Raw genomic sequence first — 22,633 nt, 5'->3', positions numbered from 1 at the left:
CCTCCATCGGACATTTGTTGTCGGAAAGTTTGAGAGCATTCACAGCAAACATTTGTCCATTGAAAAATCGAAAACAATTGTCCAATGGAGCATACAGATGGTCGGATTGTCCGATAAAACACGTCCGTCGGACCATTGTTGTCAAAAAGTCTGAATGTGTGTATGGGCCTTTAGAGTGACTCTGGATGGAGCAACAAGAGAGGCACCTTTGGACAGCAGTAATGTTAATCTGGGGGAAGGGGAGTATTAGATGTACTAGCCGATTTAGATGCCCTAGCAAATTGAAGCCAAACTCCATCTAACACTTTAAAAGCACTTACAGCAACAGTTTTGTTTTGGAATAAAGGTTTTACATTGCAGATAGAGAAAGGAGCTGTGTGTTAGTGGGCATCCTGACTCTCCTGTAGTCCAAAGGGTCGTCATTTAAAACAATCGTTTTAAATGACATTTTTAAAAAACTTCGTTTTTGTGTGTACGCGGCATTACACACGGCCTGACTTTCCAAGAAAAAAAGCCTGTTGGACTTTTTTTCTCGGAAATGTGTGTAATGCCGCGTACACACAATAATTTTTCGGGTTGTAAAAAACGAAGTTTTTTAAAAATGTCATTTAAAACGATCGTGTGTGCTTTAAAGCATTTTTCGGGTTCTGAAAAACAGCCCAATTTTTTTTCGAACATGCTCTATTTTTCCACAACGTTTTAAACGTTGTCGTTTTTCGGGTTGTAAAAAATGATCGTGTGTTGGCTTTAACGACGTGAAAAACCTGCGCATGCTCAGAAGAAAGTTATGAGAAGGGAGCGATCATTCTGGTAAAACTACCGTTCGTAATGGAGTAAGCACATTCATCACGCTGTAACAGACAGAAAAGCACGAATCGTCTTTTACTAACACAAAATCAGCTAAAGCAGCCCAAAGGGTGGCGTCATCTGAATGGAACTTCCCCTTTATAGTGCCGTCGTACGTGTTGTACGTCATCGCGCTTTGCTAGAGCATTTTTTTTTACCGATCGTGTGTAGGCAAGGCTGTTTTAATGATGAAGTTGAAAAAAACGTTGTTTTTTCTAGAGCCTGAAAAACTTCGTTTTTTACAACCCGAAAAATGATCGTGTGTACGCGGCATAAGAGGCATTAAAGTTCTTTAACTGAGAAAGAAGTCCAAGAAACTACAGCCAATATTACATAAGGACTACAGAAGTAAAGAAATCCTCTCAGAACCCAACCACTTATTCTATATAGACAGCAAAAAAAACCGAGCACCCTCCTCATCAGAGATTTGGAAATTGAGAAAAATGGCACATTTCCTTGTAGGTATAAAAAGTGCCAGATATGTCAATGTGCACAGACAAAACCAGCAGTAGCAACCACATCCGAAAACCATACTTAGATTATGTATACCGGCACATAAACCAAAGTTGTATACGTGATAGAGCATATGACATTTCCTGACATTATGCAAAACAATCCATAAAATAAATACTGTATGCACTATTTTACAGTTTGTATTAAATAACAGTGCACGAATAATAGCCTTGAGGACTTGAAAATAGCAATTTTAAAAATATAATATTTTTTGTAAAGTGAGAGACCCCTCAAAGTGTATTTAACTTTTTTTTCTTTCTTTAAATATTTTTTTTCCTAAAACCCTATTTGACCACATATGGTGTTAGCCCCTCCTAATTTGCAGGATCACGCAAATCCAGCACATACTAAAGTACTGCAAAAGGTGAATCTTCTGAAAGAACATCCCCCAACTTGGTTACCAAAACATTATTAGTTTTTGGTGAGTCAACATTCTACTATTGTTTTGTGACATAGGTACAGTATATATTATATATCATCTACCTGATTAAGTCTCATGTGGTAATTTTCTCGCAAATCCTTACGTTCATTTAGAAGTTCCTCCACTTGATCTCTGCTTTTATTACTTGAAAGCTTACCATCCTGTGATACAATGAAGAAAAGGAAGTTAAAGGAACACTAAAGGTTTGTTTTTTATTAGATCAATTGATTGCTGTAAGCTAGAGCATTTAAATATCACTTACCTCGTTTTTCCTTTTGACCTCCAAAATACAGTAATCCAGGTTTGAAAATGCCACTTCCTGTCTCTCCTCTTCTTGCTTTCCACCAGCATCTGAGCTGTTTTCCATGGTGGAAAGCAGAATGTGCTCACCCCCTCCCTATGACTACAGCCCTGTGTGAAGATGCTCTCTTATCCCTCACAGGCATGGAGGCTAAGCCTAATGGGAACTGTAGTTCCCATTAGGCCGTGATGTAGCAAGAATGAATGCGCACCGCAAACCAGGAAGTCAGTGAGAATAACGATTCAGGAGTGACGGAGGCGAATAAAACAGCTCGATTTCAACAGGTATCAAACTAGTTATAATGCAAAACATTACTTTTTACTTTATCAGCTACTGTCAGACTTTAATTTAAGAGGAAAATATTTTTGTCTTTACAACCCCTTTAAAGAAAAAGCTAATAAAACAATAGAATTGGTTTAGAAAAACCAGGAGGCTCCAGGACTCACAGTTTTTTTTCACCTCTGTCTAACTGCCAGTATCCTTTGAAGAGGGCTGTGGCACTGAGCAACTTGACACTGAGGGCTCCTTAGACCCCTCTGGTGAACAAACCCCTGAAAAACTACTCTTCCTCCAGTAAAGCAGAGCTTATGCCGCATACTCACGATCGGTACGTCTGATGAAAATGGTCTGATGGACTGTTTTCATCAGATGAACCGATCGTGTGTGGGCCCCATCAGTTTTTTATCCATCGGTGAAAAAACTAGGAACTTGTTTTAAAATTATCTGATGGTTAAAAAAACGATAGAAAAAAACGATCGTCTGTGGGCACATCCATCGGTTAAAAATCCACGCATGCTCAGAATCAAGTCGACGCATGCTTGGAAGCATTGAACATCATTTTTCTCAGCATGTCGTAGTGTTTTATGTCACCGCATTCTGACACGATCGTTTTTTTAACTGATAGTGTGTAGGCAAGACTGATGAAAGTCAGCTTCATCGGATATATGATGAAAAAATCCATCAGACCGTTTTCTTCGGATGAACCGATCGTGTGTACAGGGCATAAGAGTTCTTAACCTTGTCTATCATCTTATGGGCTGTGCTGTGCACTTGCAAAATCTTTCTAATAGCACATTTTTTCAAACCACTCAGAGTGAATGCTATTCCTTATTTCCATGAAACTACATAAATTCTACTAAATAAATTATTTATTATTGGTGTTTATTCAGGTGAGAGATGTTAATCCAGAGTACTTGTATAACAGTTCATATGGAAAACATCAGATGTTTAAGCATTAAACCTTCACCACACCAAGTGATTCCGCTCCCTTAGGAGTTGCACTCACCAGACTTATAATTACTGTATTTATCGGCGTATAACGCGCACAGGCATATAACACGCACCCTAACTTTAAGGGGGACGTTTTAGGAAAAAAACTTTCCACAGCCCCCTGCGTATAACACACAGGCAAAGTTTACCCTCTATTTTCAGGGTAAAAAAGTGAGTGTTATACGCCAATAACAGTTATAAACGCCTTTGGATATGTTATGCCTTTGCAATTTCTGCCTAGAATTCATCTGGCCGTTTATCCAGAAACAATCAACAAAAGGATTTCCGGTCCTGTGATTCACTCAGGCTCTACAAGCCATAACCATTCAGTGTGCTCGGATATAAGGAACAACACAACTACTTTTGGTAAGGGGATTGTTTCTATACTCAGAAGATGGGGTTGCGATGGGCACAAAATGAGTGCCCAGTCTAGCTAACCTCTTCATGGGCGAGTAGGAGGATAAATTAATCTGTGCCCAAAGGAGAACTGAACTCCTGTTTTATAAAAGGTAAATTGATGATTAATTCCTGGTCTGGGCAGGCACGGAATAGTCATTAAAGGACTAATAATATCAAATTAGATTATCAGCCCAGTACAGATCAGGTCAACTACCTGTATGTCACTGTTTTCAGACAGCCAAAACAACTAATTACTAAGGTATATTTCAAGTCCTCAGATTGAAATAGTTATTTGTCGATACATAGTGGCCATCATTCAACTTGGTTACAGAATATACAGAAGGGGCAGTTCATGCAGGTCAGGAGGAATTGTACCTAAGATTCCATAGATATTAGGCTTTTATTGTTGTGTAAAGTTTATGAAATGTACTATAAGAATCAATTATGAACTAATATGAATTTATGTTTTGCCTTTAATATGTATTGGCAATAGCTTTACCTTGGCGATTTGTGGGCGAGTGGTTTGGACAGCCTCAGCATGTGGATGTGGGGATCTTTGGAACTGCCATTCCTACACTTGACTTGATCGCCTTAAGAAGTCAAAATAGCACCACTGATGGAGAGAACCAATGGGGGACTTTTGTGGTGAGAGCCATTGAGGATTTTGTCCCAACTTTCATAAGGGGGTTAATGTGCAATATTGGGAGGCTATAAAGATGCAAGTTTGTGCCGTGGGGCCACGCCTATTGACAAAGACGGAATTGACCACACCGCTTTCTGCATCTGTCATCTGTTTTGATCTCCTCCCAGGAACCACCATGAACGATCAGATCTTCACGAATGGTGGTGAGACTATTGGAACTTAATACACAGTGCAATATTTTTATACCGAACGCTATCTTTTAAATTTGTTTGTAAGTTCATAGGGATAAGGGAAGGGGTTCCGTTTATGAATAAAGTTATAACGGATTCACACTATGAGGATTGTTTCCTTCCTTATGTCCAAGCACACTGAATGGTTATGGCTTGTAGAGCTGAGTGAATCACAGGACCGCAACGTTTGAAATGCTTTTGTTTATCATTTCTGGATATTCGGGCAGATGGCTTCTAGGCAGTGATCGCAAAGACATAATGTATCCAAAGGCATTTATTAATTATAAATCTGGAGAGTGCAACTCCTAAAGGAGTGGAATCACTTGGTGTGGTGAAGGTTTAATATTTAAACATATGCTTTCCCTATGAACTGTTATACAAGTACTCCGGATTAACATCTCTCACCTGGATTCACACTACTATTAGTTTATTTCTGTATGTAATTAATGTGAAGCACTGCTTAAAGGGGTTGTAAAGGAAAACAATTTGTTTCATAATAAGCATCCTTTACCTGCAGACATTCCTCTTTTCACTTCCTCATTGTTCGTTTTTGCTCAGAAGTTGCTCTATTTCTTCTCTGTTCTGTTCACTTCCTGCTTGTCTGATTTTACTGACCACCGTGAAGGGAGGCTTTACTGCGGTGGTCAGTAACGTGCTCACCCCCTCCTGGGAACTACATCTGTGTGGCAGGATGCTCTCTACGTGTTAGAGACTTCAAGGAGGTGTGAATTACTGGGTGTGCCGCAATTCATACTGGGAAATGTAGTTCTTACATGAACGAGCGATGCAAACCAGGAAGTGAATGAGAGAACAGAAACTAGAATGCCGGAGGTGATATAGATGAAGGAATTTAATAGGTATTTACTTGTTTTTTAACAGAATCATTACACTATTCTGTCTGTCTACCTTGCAGACATTAATTTTAGGCAAAAAGTTGTTTTCCTTTACAACTCCTTTAAGCCAGAAGAACTATTGATTAGAACTTTTTTCTCACTGTTTATGATTTTTTGTCTTAATATAGCAGCTATTTAGTTTATTCGGATTATTTTCACATCTAAGTGCTGGAAAAGTGACCCTGTTTACTTAAAATTGTGATTGGTGTTTATTGCTTGCTATCAGACATTGGGACTTACACAGACACATAGGGGTTGATTTACTAAAAATAGAGAGTGCAAAATTTAAGTCAAAGCTTAATAAAACAAGCTGATGCTAGAAGCTGATTGGCTACAATGCACAGCTGCATCATACTTTGTAGATTTTGTCGATTTTAATAAATCAACCCCATACAGTCACTATTTTACATACATGTTTCAAAGAACACCATAAATAGGCATACAATGTTTATAGGAAGAGGTTTAAAGAATGTATTCAATACCATTTTGATTCCTTGCCTACAAAAACCCTACTCTGATGTCTACATATATACAACAATGATGTATGGGGACTTCTAAATATTCACAGTTGCAGGTAACAAGAGTTATTACTCTGGGTCCTACCACCCCTCAAGACCCTTTTGCAACCAGGGCCACCATCAGGGGGGTACAGGCAGCACACCTGTAAGGGGCCCGGAGGTCCCCAGGGGCCCGGAGGCAACCCCCCCCTTTTTTTATTATTTAAAAAAAAAAAATTATAATATATTTTTATTTTATTTTTTATTAAAGGGCCATTTTTTTTAGGGGTACGGGGGGCCCGGAGATCCCCAGGGCCCAGGATGACAACCCCCCTTTTTTTATAAAAAAATAAGTATTTTTTTATAAAAAAATAAGTATTTTTTTATTGTATTTATATATATATATATATATATATATATATATATATATATATATATATATATATATATATATATATATATATATATATATATTTATTATTATTATTATTATTATAGGGCCCAGAGGTCCCCAGGGCCCCGGATGGCAACCCCCCTTTTTTTTTATAAAAAAAAATAAAAAAAAATTATATTATTTTATTTCTTTTTTTTTTATATATAAATATATTTATTTTTTTATTAAAGGGCTCAGAGGTCCCCAGGGCCCCATGTGGAAACCCCCACCTTTTTTTTTTATATATGTTTATTTTATTTTTTTTATATATATTTATTTTTTTATTAAAGGTCCCAGAGGTCCCGGATGGCAACCCCCCTTTTTTGGAATTTCTTTTTATATAAAAATAATTTATATATTTATATATATATATATATATATATATATATATATATATATATATATATATATATTTATTTTTCATTAAAGGGCCCAGAGGTCCCCAGGGCCCCGGATGGCTACCCCACTTTATTTCTTCTTTTTATTGTAAAGGGCCCCCCACGCTTCTCAATTCGCACCAGCACCCACCCCGCTTCTCAATTTCAGGCGGCAGCCCCCCCCCCCCGTTCTCTGCTCCAGGGGGCCCATGCCTGAAGCTGTGTAAGGGGCCCCATAATTCCTGATGGCTGCCCTGTTTGCAACTGTACCACTTTTCAGCACCCTTCTCCCCCTTTTAATATTTTACCAAACCCAAAAAGCTTTGCAATCAACCCAGAATATATAAATGTAGGGACATACCGTTCATGTCTGTGTCTGCTCTACCTTTGTGATACCCAACATATCTTACCTGGAGTTCCTTTACAGTTCCCAAAAGAAATGTAAAAATCTGTTCCTTTTCCTTATCTAATTTAACATTGCTCTTGAGATGACCTATAAAAATAACAAGAACATTAAACACTACTAGAAATGGTGTTCATCTTTACTGCCATTTGTGTAATATTTCAATATGTACAACCCAAACTTACATTCCAGTTTCCTCAGTAAATCTGCCAGATGTTGATAGCAGGAAAGAATAATCTCTGCATTCATTTCAGATCTTTTACTGGAAAGAAAACAAAATGTCTTAGTACCCAAAAATGAATGAAGCAATGCTGATTTCAGCTCACATCTTGTAATTAACGTGTTCAAGACTACAGAAACCTAGGAGCAGTCAGCACACATTAAAATGTTAATTGAAAATTACACTGGTATGCACAACAGTAATGTGTTCCAATCTAAATGTATACTCTATAATTATCACAAACAAAACTAGGGTAAGAATACAGGGCCAGATTCACAAAAGAGATACGACGGCGTATCTCCTGATACGCCGTCGTATCTCTGTTTCTAACTATGCGACTGATTCATAGAATCAGTTACGCATAGATAGGCAGAAGATCCGACAGGTGTAATGGACTTACACTTTCGGATATTAGGATACAGTACCGCGGCCGCCGCTGGGGGGGGGGTACGCGTCGTAAACCAGCGTCGGGTATGCAAATTAGGAGTTACGGCGATCCACGAAGATTTTTCCCGTCGTTACGTCGTCGCGAGTGTTAGATTTCCGTCGCAAAGATAGGGCACCTTTAACATGGTGTAAAAGTACTCCACCATGTTAAAGTATGCCTGTCTTTCCCGCGTCGCTTTTGAATTTTTTTTCAATCTTTTACTTTTCCTGGCGTAAATCTTTTTTCACGTTGCGATTCACAAAACGTCGGCGGGTCGTAATTTCACGCAAAGCACGTCGGGAAATTTGCGACGGGAGCATGCGCAGTACGTCCGACGCGGGAGCGCGCCTAATTTAAATGGTACCCGCCCCATTTGAATTGGACCCCCTTGCGCCGGACCTGTTTACGATACACCGCCGCAAATTTCCAGGTAAGTGCTTTGTGGATCGGGCACTAAATCGGAAAAATTGCGGCGGTGTAACGTAAACCGGTTACGTAAACTTGCGCCCGCTGTACGTGAATCTGGCCCACAATGATTACTATGTGTACTATGGAAACATTTAACCCATCTTATGCAATATATTCCCAAATTGTTACATTTAACTACTTGCCGACCGCGCACCGCCATTCTACGTCGGCAAGTTGGCTCTCCTAGGCGGAAGCACATAGTATAATGTCGGGCGCGTGAACGGCAAGGGGGCGCGCGCGCGCGCCCCCCCCGCCGTTCCCGATGATCAGATTCGTTGCAGAACTGATCAATCATCAGGTCCAGGCCAGGCCTGGACCTGGTGATCACTCTAAACCAATGGTTGTCTTCCCCTGTCAATGTTTTGTAAACATTGACAGGGGAAGTACTGCTCTCTCCCTCGTGTCGGTCTTTTCGTTCCAGACTGAGAGGGAGAGAGCATCTGAAACGTGAGTTGCACAACACTACACTAACACCAGGTCACATAGGCATACATTTAACCCCCCGATCACCCCCCGATCACCCCCCAAATTAACCCCTTCACTGCCTGTCACTGTGTCACCCAGTACAGCGATCAGATTTTTTTTTGATCGCTGTACTAGTGTCATTAGTGACAAAAATAATTGTTAGGGTAATTAGTCTTAGGCCCCAAAAAGTCTAGGGACCCCCCCTAACCCTCCCCAATAAAGGTTTAACCCCTTCATTACCCCCTGTCACCAGTGATCACAGTATAAGTGTCACGGGTGACGCAGTTTAGCTAGTTCATTTTTTATAGCATCAAGGCACCCGCCATATTTTTTGCAATAAAGTTTTAACCCCCTGATCGCCTGGCGGGTGATCAAAGTTTGGTTTTAGCGCCAGATAGGGTCTGCGTCGCCCCAGGCAGCGTCAGATTAGTGCCAATAGCGCTAACACCCACGCACGCACCATACGCCTCCCTTTAGTGGTATAGTATCTGAACGGATCGATACCTGATCTGATCAGATCTATACTAGCGTCCCCTGCAATTTAGGGTTCCCAAAAACGCATGGTTAGCGGGATCAGCCCAGATACCTGCTAGCACCTGCGTTTAGCCCCTTCGCCCAGCCCACCGAAGTGCAGTATCGATCGATCGATCACTGACACAAAACACAAAAACACATAACTGCAGCGTTCGCAGAGTCAGGCCTGATCTCTGTGATCGCTAACAGTTTTTTTGGTAGCGCTTGACTCAGTCGCTAACAGGTCAGGTGCTTTTTTGCCTGTGAATCTCACCACCGTACCCCTAAATTTAGAGCCCAAAATGGCAAATCGATGGTACAGTGATGAAGAGGCCTACTTGTTTATGAGCCTGACAGATAGTGATGAGGAGGTCACGCATCTGTCAAATTCTTGCTCAGAATACGATCCTGTAGACGACAGTGGCTCCCTGACAGATAGCTCTGACGACGGAGTTGTGGTCCCTGCTAGGGTTTAGGCGTACCAGACCCCGATCTTCTGCTGTCGCTGAGGTGCAAGAACCGCAGGGCTCTCGTATGGAGCAGAGAAGTACTAGCGCCGCTATTCCTTCTGGTGAACTGGCAAGCACCAGCGGCCTAGGACATCCTGGTCATACATCCAGCACTGCAGTAACACTTGGTGACGTGGCGAGTCCCATAAGTGCAGTTCAAGCTGGAGAGGTGGCAAGCACGAGTAGTGTCCCGCTGCCACCAAGAAGAAGACGACAAAGACAGGCCCGTCCCCATAGTGCCCTTCCTGCTGCATTCGCCAATCCTGATTGGGTACCCATCACTTCTGCAGCACCCGTACTTCCCCCATTCACTGGCCAACCCGGAATTCAGGTGAATACAGTTGATTTTACGTCACTGGATTTTTATTCGCTGTTTTTCACCGAAGATCTCTATAGATCTATTGTGGACCAAAGCAATTTGTACGCTGGTCAATTCATCGCCGCTAATCCCCAGCTGTCCCTTGCCAGAGATTGGAAGCCAATTACGGTTTCCGAATTTAAGATCTTTCTGGGCCTATCCCTCCTCATGGGCATTACTAAAAAGAGTGAGCTGCGGTTGTATTGGTCCACACACCCAGTTCACCATATGCCCATTTTCTCTGCCTCCATGGCCAGGACACGATACGAGCAGATCTTGCGGTTCATGCATTTTAGTGACAATGAACTCTGTCGTCCTCGGGGAGACCCTGGATTCGATCGGCTCTACAAAATTCGGCCCCTCGTAAACCACCTCAACGAACGGTTTGCAGCCTTGTATAATCCCCATCAAGTTGTCTGCGTTGATGAGTCCCTGATTAAGTTTTCTGGCCGCTTGTCATTCAAACAATACCTTCCCAGCAAGCGTGCCAGATACGGGGTCAAGATGTATAAGCTCTGTGACAGGGCAACAGGCTATACATCTAGCTTTATGGTTTACGAGGGAAAAGACAGTCACGTAGAGCCGAAGAATTGCCCAGATTACATAGGGAGCGCTGGTAAGATAGTGTGGGAATTGGTGTCACCCTTATTCGGACAGGGGTACCACTTGTACGTGGACAATTATTACACAAGCGTGCCACTTTTTAGTCACCTTTTTGATTATGGAATTGGCGCATGTGGCACCGTGCGACCTAATCGCCGGGGCTTCCCCCAACGGCTTGTAGAATCCCGTCTTAGTCGGGGGGAGAGAGCCTGCTTACAGTGTAATAATTTGTTAGCAGTGAAGTGGAGGGATTCACGGAATGTTTTCGTTCTGTCCACGCTTCACGCAGACACGGCAGTCCAAATTCCTACGGCGACTGGTGTTGTGGAGAAACCCCTCTGTATCCACGAGTACAACCTTAACATGGGAGGGGTGGACCTCAATGACCAGTTGTTGGCGCCGTACCTAATTGCCCGGAGGTCCAAACGCTGGTACAAAAAAGTGTCTGTTTATTTGTTTCAATTGGCTTTGCTGAACGCTCATGTGCTATACAGAGCTTCAGGACGGACTGGATCCTTCCTAAAATTCCAGGAAGAGATCGTCAAAGCCCTTCTGTTTCCAGATGGTGCTGTGCCCCACCTTCCCAACGCAAATGCAGTGAGCCGGCTGTATGAGAGGCATTTTCCTTTTGTCCTCCCTGGTACCCCTACCCAAAAAAAACGCCAAAAAAGATGTCGTGTCTGCAGCAAACTCGGATTTAGGCGTGACACACGCTTTTATTGTCCCGACTGTCCTGACCAACCTGGTCTCTGCATTGGTGTATGTTTCAAACGCTACCACACACTAGTTGAGTTTTAGCGTAGGGTACAGCACCACACAGTCCTAGGCACACCAACACAGGGTCTCGGAATATGTGATGGCCATCACATTTTGAGAGACCATAATCTGCAACGTTCAGTTTACAGTTTTCTTACAGTTTTTATAAAAGTGAAAAAAAGTGAAAATAAAAATAAAAAAACTCACACAAAAACACAAAAAAAATATAAAATAAAAAATCCAAAAATAGTTGTGGTTGTATTTTTCTCCTCTCTTTATTGTTCTCTTATGTTCACTCTCTACTGTCCACTCACTATTGTTCTATATCTATTCTCTCTATTTTTACAATGTTTTATTGTATTTGCTTTGCAGGTATGGTATGTTATACTGTAATGTTTGTTTTATTGTTAACCATCATTTGCTTAGCAGGTACGCCATTCAGTTGCATCGCGGATTTATTTAGCGTGACAGCAACAGCGTTTGCTCCCACGATTTATAAAGCTGTGACTCCAACGCTGTACAGTTAAAAAAAGAGCATATATGCCGAAGCATGGGGGCATTAGGGGCGGAGGAGCGATTTTGCTCCTAATGCCGCGTACATGCGGTCGAAATTCCGACGGAGGCTTGCCTGTGGAAAAGTTTGACCGTGTGTACGCGGCATAACTTTTTATGCGGGAGGATGGCCCCATGCTTCGGCATGTATATTTTTTAGGCACAGGTTGCGTTAAAAAATGTTTTATTTTTTACTGTTTTTATTTTTTTGGTATTTGCTTTGCAGGTATGGTATGGTAAGATCTTAATGTTAAAATGTAATGTTACTTTGTTATAATGTTAACCATCATTTGCTTAGCAGGTACGCCATTCAGTTGCAGCACAGATTTATTTAGCGTGACAGCAACAGCGTTTGCTCCCACGATACATAAAGCCGCGACTCTAACACTGTGGGAGGTGATTTCACCACCACAGTTAAAAAAAGAGCATATATGCCGAAGCATGGGGGCATTAGGGGCGGAGGAGCGATTTTGCTCCTAATGCCGCGTACATACGGTCGAAATTCCGTCGGAAGCTTGACCGTGGAAAAGTCCGACCGTGTGTATGCGCCATAACTTTTTATGCGGCGTACATACGTGTGTGAGCAGCATAACTTTTTTGTGGGAGGATGCCCCCATGCTTCGGCATATATAAATGGTGCATGTATGCCCATCATTAGAAGTGGGTGGATGAAGGGAGGTATTCTAATGGTGGGCATACCCACCGATCAATCTCTTTTTTTCGTTCAGCCAACAGGCTGCATGAAAAAAAAAAGATTACAATACATGTCCAACAAGAACCATCAACGTATGGTATGTTGCTGGACTTTGAATGGTTATACCAGAATGATGCCTGCGGGTTTAGGTATCATCTTGGTATCATTCTTTTCAGCCAGCTTTCATGTAAAAGCAATCCTAGTGGCTAATTAGCCTCTAAACTGCTTTTACAAGCAGTGGGAGGGAATGTCCCCTCCCCGGATATAAACCACGCCATTGGGAAAGTGGAAAAACATTTTATCACACCGATCTTGGTGTGGTCAGATGCTTTAAGGGCAGAGGAGAGATCTAGGGTCTAATAGACCCCAATTTTTTCAAAAAAGAGTACCTGTCACTAACTATTGCTATCATAGGGGATATTTACATGCCCTAAGACAGTGATGGCGAACCTTTTTGAGCCCGAGTGCCCAAACCGCGACAAAACCAACTTATTTCTTTCAAAGTGCCAACACAGAATTAAACCTGCCAGCGTCTCTGTACAGAGGATGGGACTGATCATCCCTCTTAATTCACCCCAAAAGGACCAAAAATTTACGTTTCAGCCAAATTTGTTCAGAATGTAGGTTTCAGAATTACATTAGGTTACTGCACAATGAAAACATACTGCACACTGAAAAATGACTGCACACTGAAAACATACTGCATAATGAAAACATACTGCATAATGAAAAATGACTGCACACTGAAAAATGACTGCATACTGAAAAATGACTGCATACTGAAAACTGACTGCACACTGAAAAATGACTGCATACTGAAAACTGACTGCACACTGAAAAATGACTGCACACTGAAAAATGACTGCACACTGAAAACATACTGCACAATGAAAACATACTGCACAATGAAAACATACTGCACAATGAAAAATGACTGCATAATGAAAAATGACTGCATAATGAAAACATACTGCACACTGAAAAATGACTGCATAATGAAAACATACTGCACACTGAAAACTGACTGCACACTGAAAACTGACTGCACACTGAAAACTGACTGCACACTGAAAACTGACTGCACACTGAAAACTGACTGCACACTGAAAACATACTGCATAATGAAAACATACTGCATAATGAAAAATGACTGCACACTGAAAAATGACTGCACACTGAAAAATGACTGCATACTGAAAACTGACTGCACACTGAAAACTGACTGCACACTGAAAACTGACTGCACACTGAAAACTGACTGCATAATAAAACATACTGCACACTGAAAACATACTGCATAATGAAAACATACTGCATAATGAAAACATACTGCATAATGAAAACATACTGCATAATGAAAACATACTGCACACTGAAAAATGACTGCACACTGAAAACTGACTGCACACTGAAAACTGACTGCACACTGAAAACTGACTGCACACTGAAAAATGACTGCACACTGAAAACTGACTGCATAATAAAACATACTGCACACTGAAAACTGACTGCACACTGAAAACTGACTGCACACTGAAAACTGACTGCACACTGAAAACTGACTGCATAATAAAACATACTGCACACTGAAAAATGACTGCACACTGAAAACTGACTGCACACTGAAAACTGACTGCACACTGAAAACTGACTGCACACTGAAAACTGACTGCACACTGAAAAATGACTGCACACTGAAAACTGACTGCACACTGAAAACTGACTGCATAATAAAACATACTGCACACTGAAAAATGACTGCACACTGAAAAATTACTGCATAATGAAAAGTTACTGAACAATGATTACCTGTAATTCAGTCCCCTTCTGCAAACCACTCAGTCCTGCCGAGGAAGGTCTCTCTGCTGGTGCTGCTGACCGGAGAAGGGGGGGCCATCACAGAAAGCCTGCTCTGTGATGGCTCTTGTCAGAGTCACAGCAGCTCTGGTCCTGACAGAGGAGAAGCAGGCTCTCTACAACACGGCAAGTGCAGGGAACAGAGCCGAGCAGAGCACACTCCCGCCCACCTCAATACAGCACAGCCACGCTTTCATCTCTGCCTGCATCTTCTTGTCAAATGTGGCGGGCTGCAGGAGGAGGGCGGGTAACAGCAATACTGATTGGCTGGTGGGTGAAGCAAATATTAGAAGCGCAGATCTGATTATTTCGGCAGCTAGCCGCTGATTGGTGGGTGCAGTGTGGATTGGATTAGCGTGCGCACGTCACCCCCCCCCCCCCCCCGTCGCTTATTCTTTGTCACTCCCACTCAGGTACGTCACCGCTAGCCAATAGATAGAACTATGGGGGATGTAGTTTGCAGTGCGGTGTGGACAATTAGATTTTTCACTGTATGCTTTCATTTCATGGCGTGCCCACCGAAACAGCTTGCCGTGCCGGGAGCGGCACGCGTGCCACGCGTTCGCCATCACTGCCCTAAGATAACAATAAAAATTATAAAAATAATAAAAAAAGTAAGAAACAGTTTAAAATAAAATTAAAAAAGCAAATGAAATAATAATAATAAAAAAATAAAAAAAAGCACCCCTGTCCCCCCCTGCTCTCGCGCAAAGGCAAACGTAAGTGTCAGTCTGGCGTCATATGTAAACAGCAATTGTACCATGCATGTGAGGTATCACCGCAAAGGTCAGATCGAGGGCAGTAGACCTCCTCTGTAAATCTAATGTAGTAACCCGTAGAGGCTTTTAAAGGCTTTTAAAAATGTATGTAGTTTGTCGCCACTGCGCATTTGTGCGCAATTTTAAAGCATGTCGTGTTTGGTATCTATGTACTCGGCCTAAGATCATCTTTTTTATTTCATCAAACATTTGGGCAATATAGTGTGTTTTAGTGCATTAAAATAGAAAAATATGCATTTTTGCCCAAAAAAATGCATTTGAAAAATCGCTGCGCAAATACTGCGTGGTAAAAAAAATGCAACACCCACCATTTTAATCTGTAGGGCCTTTGCTTTAAAATAATATATAATGTTTGGGGGTTCAACGCAATATTCTTTCCAAAAAAAAATATGTCTTCATGTAAACAAAAAGTCTCACTAAGGGATTTGTCTTCAAGTGATTAGAAGAGTGGGTGATGTGTGACATAAGCTTCTAAATGTTGTTCATAAAATGCCAGGACAGTTCAAAACCCCCCCAAATGACCCAATTTTGGAAAGTAGACACCCCAAGCTATTTGCTGAGAGGCATCTCGAGTCCATGGAATATTTTATATTTTGACACAAGTTGTAGGAAAGAGAATTATTATTATTTTATTTTTTTTGCACAAAGTTGTCACTAAATGATATATTGCTCAAACATGCCATGGGCATATCATGGCTTCAGGCTTTCTAAGGGCATACATTTTTGATTTCACTCCTCACTGCCAATCACAGTTTCGGAGGCCATGGAATGCCCAGATGGCACAAAACCCCCCCAAATGACCCCATTTTGGAAAGTAGACACCACAAGCTATTTGCTGAGAGGTATGTTGAGTATTTTGCAGATCTTGCTTTTTGTCACAAAGATTTGAAAATTGAAAAAAGAAAAAAAATATATATATATCTTTCTTCATTTTCAAAAATAAATGAGCGCTGTAAAATACTCACCATGCCTCTCAGCAAATAGCTTGGGGTGTCTACTTTCCAAAATGGGGTCATTTGGGGGGGTTGTGTGCCATCTGGGAATTCCATGGCCTCCAAAACTATGATAGGCAGCGAGGAGTGAAATCAAAAATTTGCGCCCTTAGAAATCCTGAAGGCGGTGCTTGGTTTTCGGGGCCCCGTATGCGGCTAGGCTCCCGAAAACTCCCACACATGTGGTATCTCCGTACTCAGGAGAAGCAGCAGAATGTATTTCGGGGTGCAATTCCACATATAACCATGGCATGTGTGAGCAATATATCATTTAGTAACAACTTTGTGCAAAAAAAAAAAAGTTTGTCATATTCCAGCAACTGGTGGCAAGATATAAAATATTCCATGAACTCAACATGCCTCTCAGAAAATAGCTTGGGGTGTCTACTTTCCAAAATGGGGTCATTTGGGGGAGTTGTGTGCCATCATGGCATTTTATGGCCTTCAATACTGTGATAGGTAGTGATCGGTAGTGAGGAGTGAAATCAAAAATGTATGCCTTTAGAAATCCTGAAGGCCGTGCTTGGTTTTTCGGGGTCCCGTACGAAGCTAGGCTCCCAAAAAGTCCCACACATGTGGTATCCCCGTACTCAGGAGAAGCTGCAGAATGTTTTTTGGGGTGTAATTCCACATATGCCCATGGCATGTGTGAGCAATATATCATTTAGTGACAACTTTGTGCAAAAAAAAAAAAAATTGTCATATTCCCGCAACTTGTGGCAAAATATTAAATATTCCATGGACTCAACATGCCTCTCAGCAAATAGCCTGGGGTGTCTACTTTCCAAAATGGGGTCATTTGGGGGGGATTTGTGCTATTTGGGCATTTTATGGCCTTCAAAACTGTGATAGGTAGTGAGGAGTGAAATAAAAAATTTGCGCCCTTAGAAATCCTGAAGGCGATGCTTGGTTTTCGGGGCCCCGTACGCGGCTAGACTCCCAAAAAGTCCCACACATGTGGTATCCCCGTACTCAGGAGAAGCAGCAAAATTTATTTTGGGGTGCAATTCCACATATAACCATGGCATGTATGAGCAATATATCATTTAGTTACAACTTTTTGTAATTTCTTTTTTCTTTTTTTTTTTTGTCATTATTCAATCACTTGGTACAAAAAAATGTAATATTCAGTGGGCTCAATATGCCCCTCAGCAGATTCCTTGGGGTGTCTACCTTCCAAAATGGGGTCATTTGGGGGGATTTTGTGCTATTTGGGCATTTTATGGCCTTCAAAACTGTCTTAGGTAGTGAAAAGTGAAATAAAAAATTTGCGCCCTTAGAAATCCTGAAGGCGGTGCTTGGTTTTCGGGGCCCCGTACGTGGTTGGGCTCCCAAAAAGTCTCACACATGTGGTATCCCCGTACTCAGGAGAAGCAGCAGAATGTATTTTGGGGTGCAATTCCACATATGACTATGGCATGTGTGAGCAATATATCATTTAGTGACAACTTTTTGAAATTTCTTTTTTTTTTTGTTGTCATTATTCAATCACTTGGTACAAAAAAAAAATATTCAATGGACTCAACATGCCTTTCAGCAGTTTCCTTGGGGTGTCTACTTTCCAAAATGGGGTCATTTGGGGGGGGTTTTGTACTGCCCTGCCATTTTAGCACCTCAAAAATTGAGATAGGCAGTCATAAAATAAAAGCTGTGTAAATTCCAGAAAATGTACCCTAGTTTGTAGACGCTATAACTTTTGCGCAAACCAATAAATATACGCTTATTGGCATTTTTTTTACTAAAGACATGTGGCTGAATACATTCTGGCCAAAATGTATGACTAAAATTGAGTTTGTTCGATTTTTCTTATAACAAAAAGTAGAAAATATCATTTTTCCTCAAAATTTTCGCTCTTTTTCCGTTTATATCGCAAACATTAAAAATCGCCGAGGCAATCAAATACCATCAAAAGAAAGCTGTATTTGTGGGAAAAAAAGGGTACAACATTGTATGGCCGCGCAATTACCAGTTAAAGCAGCGCAGTGGCAAATTGTAAAAACACCTCTGGTCTTAAGGCTGACAAATGGTCCGGGGGGAAAGTGGTTAAAGAGTTACTTGACTCTTGGGGGGGCGGGAAATACCCACCTATCAGCATGCAACAACTTGGAGGACGAGATTCTTTCACAATATTCCAGTTCCACCCCCAGGTGTGACATACTTCTTCTTTGGTCTACTTGATCCAAAACACTGCAGCCCACAGCTGGATTATAACAAGGTATACATCTCATATTGATGCTAGTATTATATATTATATATATTACCAAGCTATGTTTGTAATATTTTTTGCCTTTTAACCCATTTTCTCCATTTATAACTTAGGCTTTATGCAAGAATGTTTTCTTAAGTACTGCAACAAAAGATGATACTGGAAACAATATATTTCTCTTGTCCATTAATTTTTATTTATTTTTTTGTTTTGTTTTATGCAGTTAACCGCTTCCATACAGGGCTTTTATACACACCTCCATACCAGGCCTATTCTGGCACTTCTCTCCTACATGTACAAATAACAATTTTTTTGCTAGAAAATTACGCAGAACCCCCAAACATTATATATGTTTTTTTAGCAGACACCCTAGGGATTAAAACGACGGTCATTGAAACGTTTTATCTTGCACGGTATTTGCGCAATAATTTTTCAAACGCCTTTTTTGGGCAAATTTTTTTTTTATGAATTAAAAAAACAACAAAACAGTAAAGTTAGCCCATTTTTTTTGTAAAATATGAAAGATGATGTTACACCGAGTAAATAGATACCTAACATGCCATGCTTTAAAATTGCGCACACTCATGGAATGGCGCCAAACTTCGGTACTTAAAAATCTCCATAGGCAACGCTTTGAAAATTTTTACAGGTTACCAGTTTAGATTTACAGAGAAGATCTAGTGCTAGAATTGTTGCTGGCACTCTAACGCACGCGGCGATACCACACATATGTGGTTTAAACAGCGTTTACATATGTCGGCGGGACTTGCGTGTGCGTTCGCTTCTGCGCGCGAGCTACTGGGGACAGGGGCGTTAAAAAAATTTTTTTATTTTTTTTTGTTTTTACATATTTATTTATTTTTTTACACTTTTTTTTAATTTTTTTTTTTTTTATTATCACTTTTATTCCTATTACAAGGAATGTAAACATCCCTGGTAATAGGAATGTGTGTGACAGGTACTCTTTATGGAGAGATGCAGGGTCAATAAGACCCCACATCTCTCCTCCAGGCTGGAAAGCATGAAATCGGTGAAAAAAAATTCACCGATCTCATGCTTGCTGTTGCTTAGCAGCCGCAATTGCGGCTTTGTTTACTTACGGGGACCCGGGCGTGACGTCATCACATCGCGCCCGGGTCCTCCGACGGTCATAGAGATGACTGGTGACCATCTGGTCACCAGTCATCTCTATGCTTCCTGCCAGCGCCGGACGATTCGTTTTCCGGGCCCCCGATGGCACGGGAGAGCCCGGAGAAGTACCGGATGGCGGCGGGAGGGGGGATGTCCTCTCCCGCCGCCTGTAAGAACGATCTAGCAGCGGAATCGCCGCTATGATCATTCTTACGTTGTGTAGAATCGCCAGCAGAAGAGAAGGATATCTGAATGATGCCTCTAGCTGCAGGCATCATTCAGATATCCCCCCACAAAGCCCAGGACGTCATATGACGTCCACCCGGATCGGTAGAGGTCCTTTGTGGACGTCATTTGACAATGGGCCGGGCGGGAAGTGGTTAAATATAATGCATCCAGTGTGAACCAGCTTGATAGTGGTAGGTGAGATGTACAGTGCATCCGGGAAGTATTCCCAGCATTCACTTTTTCCACATTTTGTTATGTTACAGCCTTATTTCAAAATGGATTAAATTAATTATTTTCCTCAAAATTCTACAAACAATACCCCATAAGGGTGTAAAAGTTTGTTTGAAATCTTTGCAAATTTATTAAAAATAAAAAATGAAAAAAAATCACATGTACATAAGTATTCACAGCCTTTGCAATGACACTCAGTTGATTCCCCTGATGAAGTCACGTGATGTGACGAACACACGTCGGGACTTTGAGCACTGATTGGGTAGCAGCACCTGACGGACGGTGGACGAGCGCGGCGCTCGTAGGATATGAGACCGCCATGTGCCCCTGCCCCATGTGAGTTTTTTTACTGATGGTTTTATGTCCTTTTAATAAAACTTTGTTGTACGGAATTACGCGATGTGCCCCCTTTCTTCTCCCTCCCCGCCCCTTCTACCTTCGCATGAGCGGTCGGCTCCACGGATACTGAAGGGAGAGAGTTGCGGCAGTGAGAAGCTAGGGTGACGAGCTCGGCGCTCGTGGAGATAGCCACTCTTTTCTATACATTGTGTAAGTTGTGTAAGTTTACATCCACTTACCCATTACAGAGCCCCCCCCCCCTTTTTTGTGGCAGTAGGACAACGCTACAGAATCTTTATTATATTTCCCACATGTATGGTCGATTATTGAGATCTACCAGGAAGACATCTACTCATTGGGAGGCTGGAGCACTGGTAATTGATCTGGCTCTGAGTGACAGCCGGGAGGTAAGCTGCTAGGATCACTAACGGTGAGGGTTGCACGTTTTTGGATTCGATTGTGCTGCACATCTCCACCTATTTGGCTTTGGAACTTTTTACTTCTGATCATTCACCCATCCACTTTTTTATCAGCTTCATTTGGAACTTTGGTCTCCTTCTTTATTGTTTGATTCAATTCGGGACTGTTTATGTGTATCCACTGAAGATTTTTCACTTTGTATATTCTATTTCAATTCTGCCGAGGATTATGTTTATTTAATCACTGTTTTCAGGTTGTACTTTTACTGTGTATGTACATCTCATTACTTCCCCGTCCCACAGACCCATTTGCACCCCCTATTCTCATATCCCTTCCCCCCTCCCCCTTCCCCCATTTATTAGTAGTATTTCACAGCGCAGACATCACAACTTTTTTCGCACAATTATCTTTGTCTAAATAGGATAGACCCTTTTTTGTTTGCTGCAGTGCCCATATTCACCCTCACTATCTCCCCTTGCTCCCCTTCCACTTATCCAACACAGCGCAGGAGTTTTACCCAGTTTTACACTCAGTTGATTGGTAAATTCAGTTGATTGGATGAGATTTGGAAAGGCACACACCTGGTCTATATAAGCTCCCACAGTTAACAGTACATGTCAGAGCACAAACCAAGCCATAAAGTCCAAGGAATTGTCTGTAGACCTCCAAGACAGGATTGTATCAAGGCACAGATCAGGAGAAGGATACAGAAAAATGTCTACAGCATTGAAGGTCCCAATGAGCACAATGGCCTCCATCATCCATAAATGAAAGGAGTTTGGAACCACCAGGATTCTTCCTAGAGCAGGCTGCCCAGCCAAACTGAGAAATCAAGGGAGAAGGGCCCTAGTCAGGAAGGTGACCATGAACCCAATGGTCACTCTGACAGAGCTCCGACATTTCTCTGTGGAGTGCTGAACCTTCCAGAAGATTAACCATCTCTGCAGCACTCCACCTATCAGGCCTGTATGGTAGAGTGGCCAGACGGAGGAAGCCACTCCTGATTAAAAGGCACATGACACCCCACACTTGTCTAATGAAACAAAGATTGAACTCTCTGGCCTGAATGGAAAGCATCATGTCTGGAGGAAATCAGGCACCGCTCATCACCTGGCCAATACCATCCCTACAGTAAAGCATGGTGGTGGCAGCATTATGCTGTGGGGATGTTTTTCAGAGACAGGAACTGGGAGACATGTCAGGATCGAGGTAAAGATTAATGCAACAATGATGAAAACCTGCCCCAGAGTGCTCTGGACCTCAGAATGGGGTGAAGGTTTATCTTCCAACAGGACAATGACCCTAAGAACACAGCCAAGATAACAAAGGAGTGGCTATGGGACAAATCTGTCAAAGCATGGCAATAAGTCAACTCGGCACACCACCTGAGTCACTCTAGGCCACAACATGTCTGGCATATACAGAAATATGACCAATGTAAAAATAATAATGATAATAATAAATATACCATTTATCATAAATTGTATACCTCTCACAATCCAATTGAAGTCCATCTATATCTTTACGGTCATCATCCTTTGACTCACGTTTCACTTCCTGTGGAAACATTATAAGCGACTAGATATGGCTAGATAGTATTTACATAGAAAAGGAAACATTTTTACTATCAATCTAAATTATTTGCAAAAGGTAGTTGACA

At 41.6% G+C, this 22,633-nt stretch overlaps 1 protein-coding gene across 3 annotated transcripts in view; it reads right to left on the bottom strand.

Moving 5' to 3' along the window:
• LOC120914988 (putative ciliary rootlet coiled-coil protein 2) overlaps positions 1-22,633 on the bottom strand; it is an 89,839-nt gene that overhangs the window by 14,977 nt on the left and 52,229 nt on the right. For 2 of the 3 annotated variants that reach the window (XM_040325350.1, XM_040325348.1), the window contains exons 9-12: positions 22,463-22,530; positions 7,411-7,487; positions 7,233-7,315; positions 1,843-1,941 (exon numbers count right to left, since the gene is read on the bottom strand). In XM_040325350.1, the coding sequence (XP_040181284.1) occupies positions 1,843-1,941; positions 7,233-7,315; positions 7,411-7,487; positions 22,463-22,530 (327 nt within the window). The remainder of the gene's footprint in view (positions 1-1,842; positions 1,942-7,232; positions 7,316-7,410; positions 7,488-22,462; positions 22,531-22,633) is intronic. The other variant, XM_040325349.1, reaches the window with a different exon arrangement.

This window comes from Rana temporaria, chromosome 1 (genome assembly GCF_905171775.1).
Source record: "Rana temporaria chromosome 1, aRanTem1.1, whole genome shotgun sequence".
Classification (NCBI taxonomy): Eukaryota; Metazoa; Chordata; class Amphibia; order Anura; family Ranidae; genus Rana; species Rana temporaria.
Note: the sequence above shows the minus strand (reverse complement) of the source record. Positions and strands in the feature narration are given on the sequence as shown.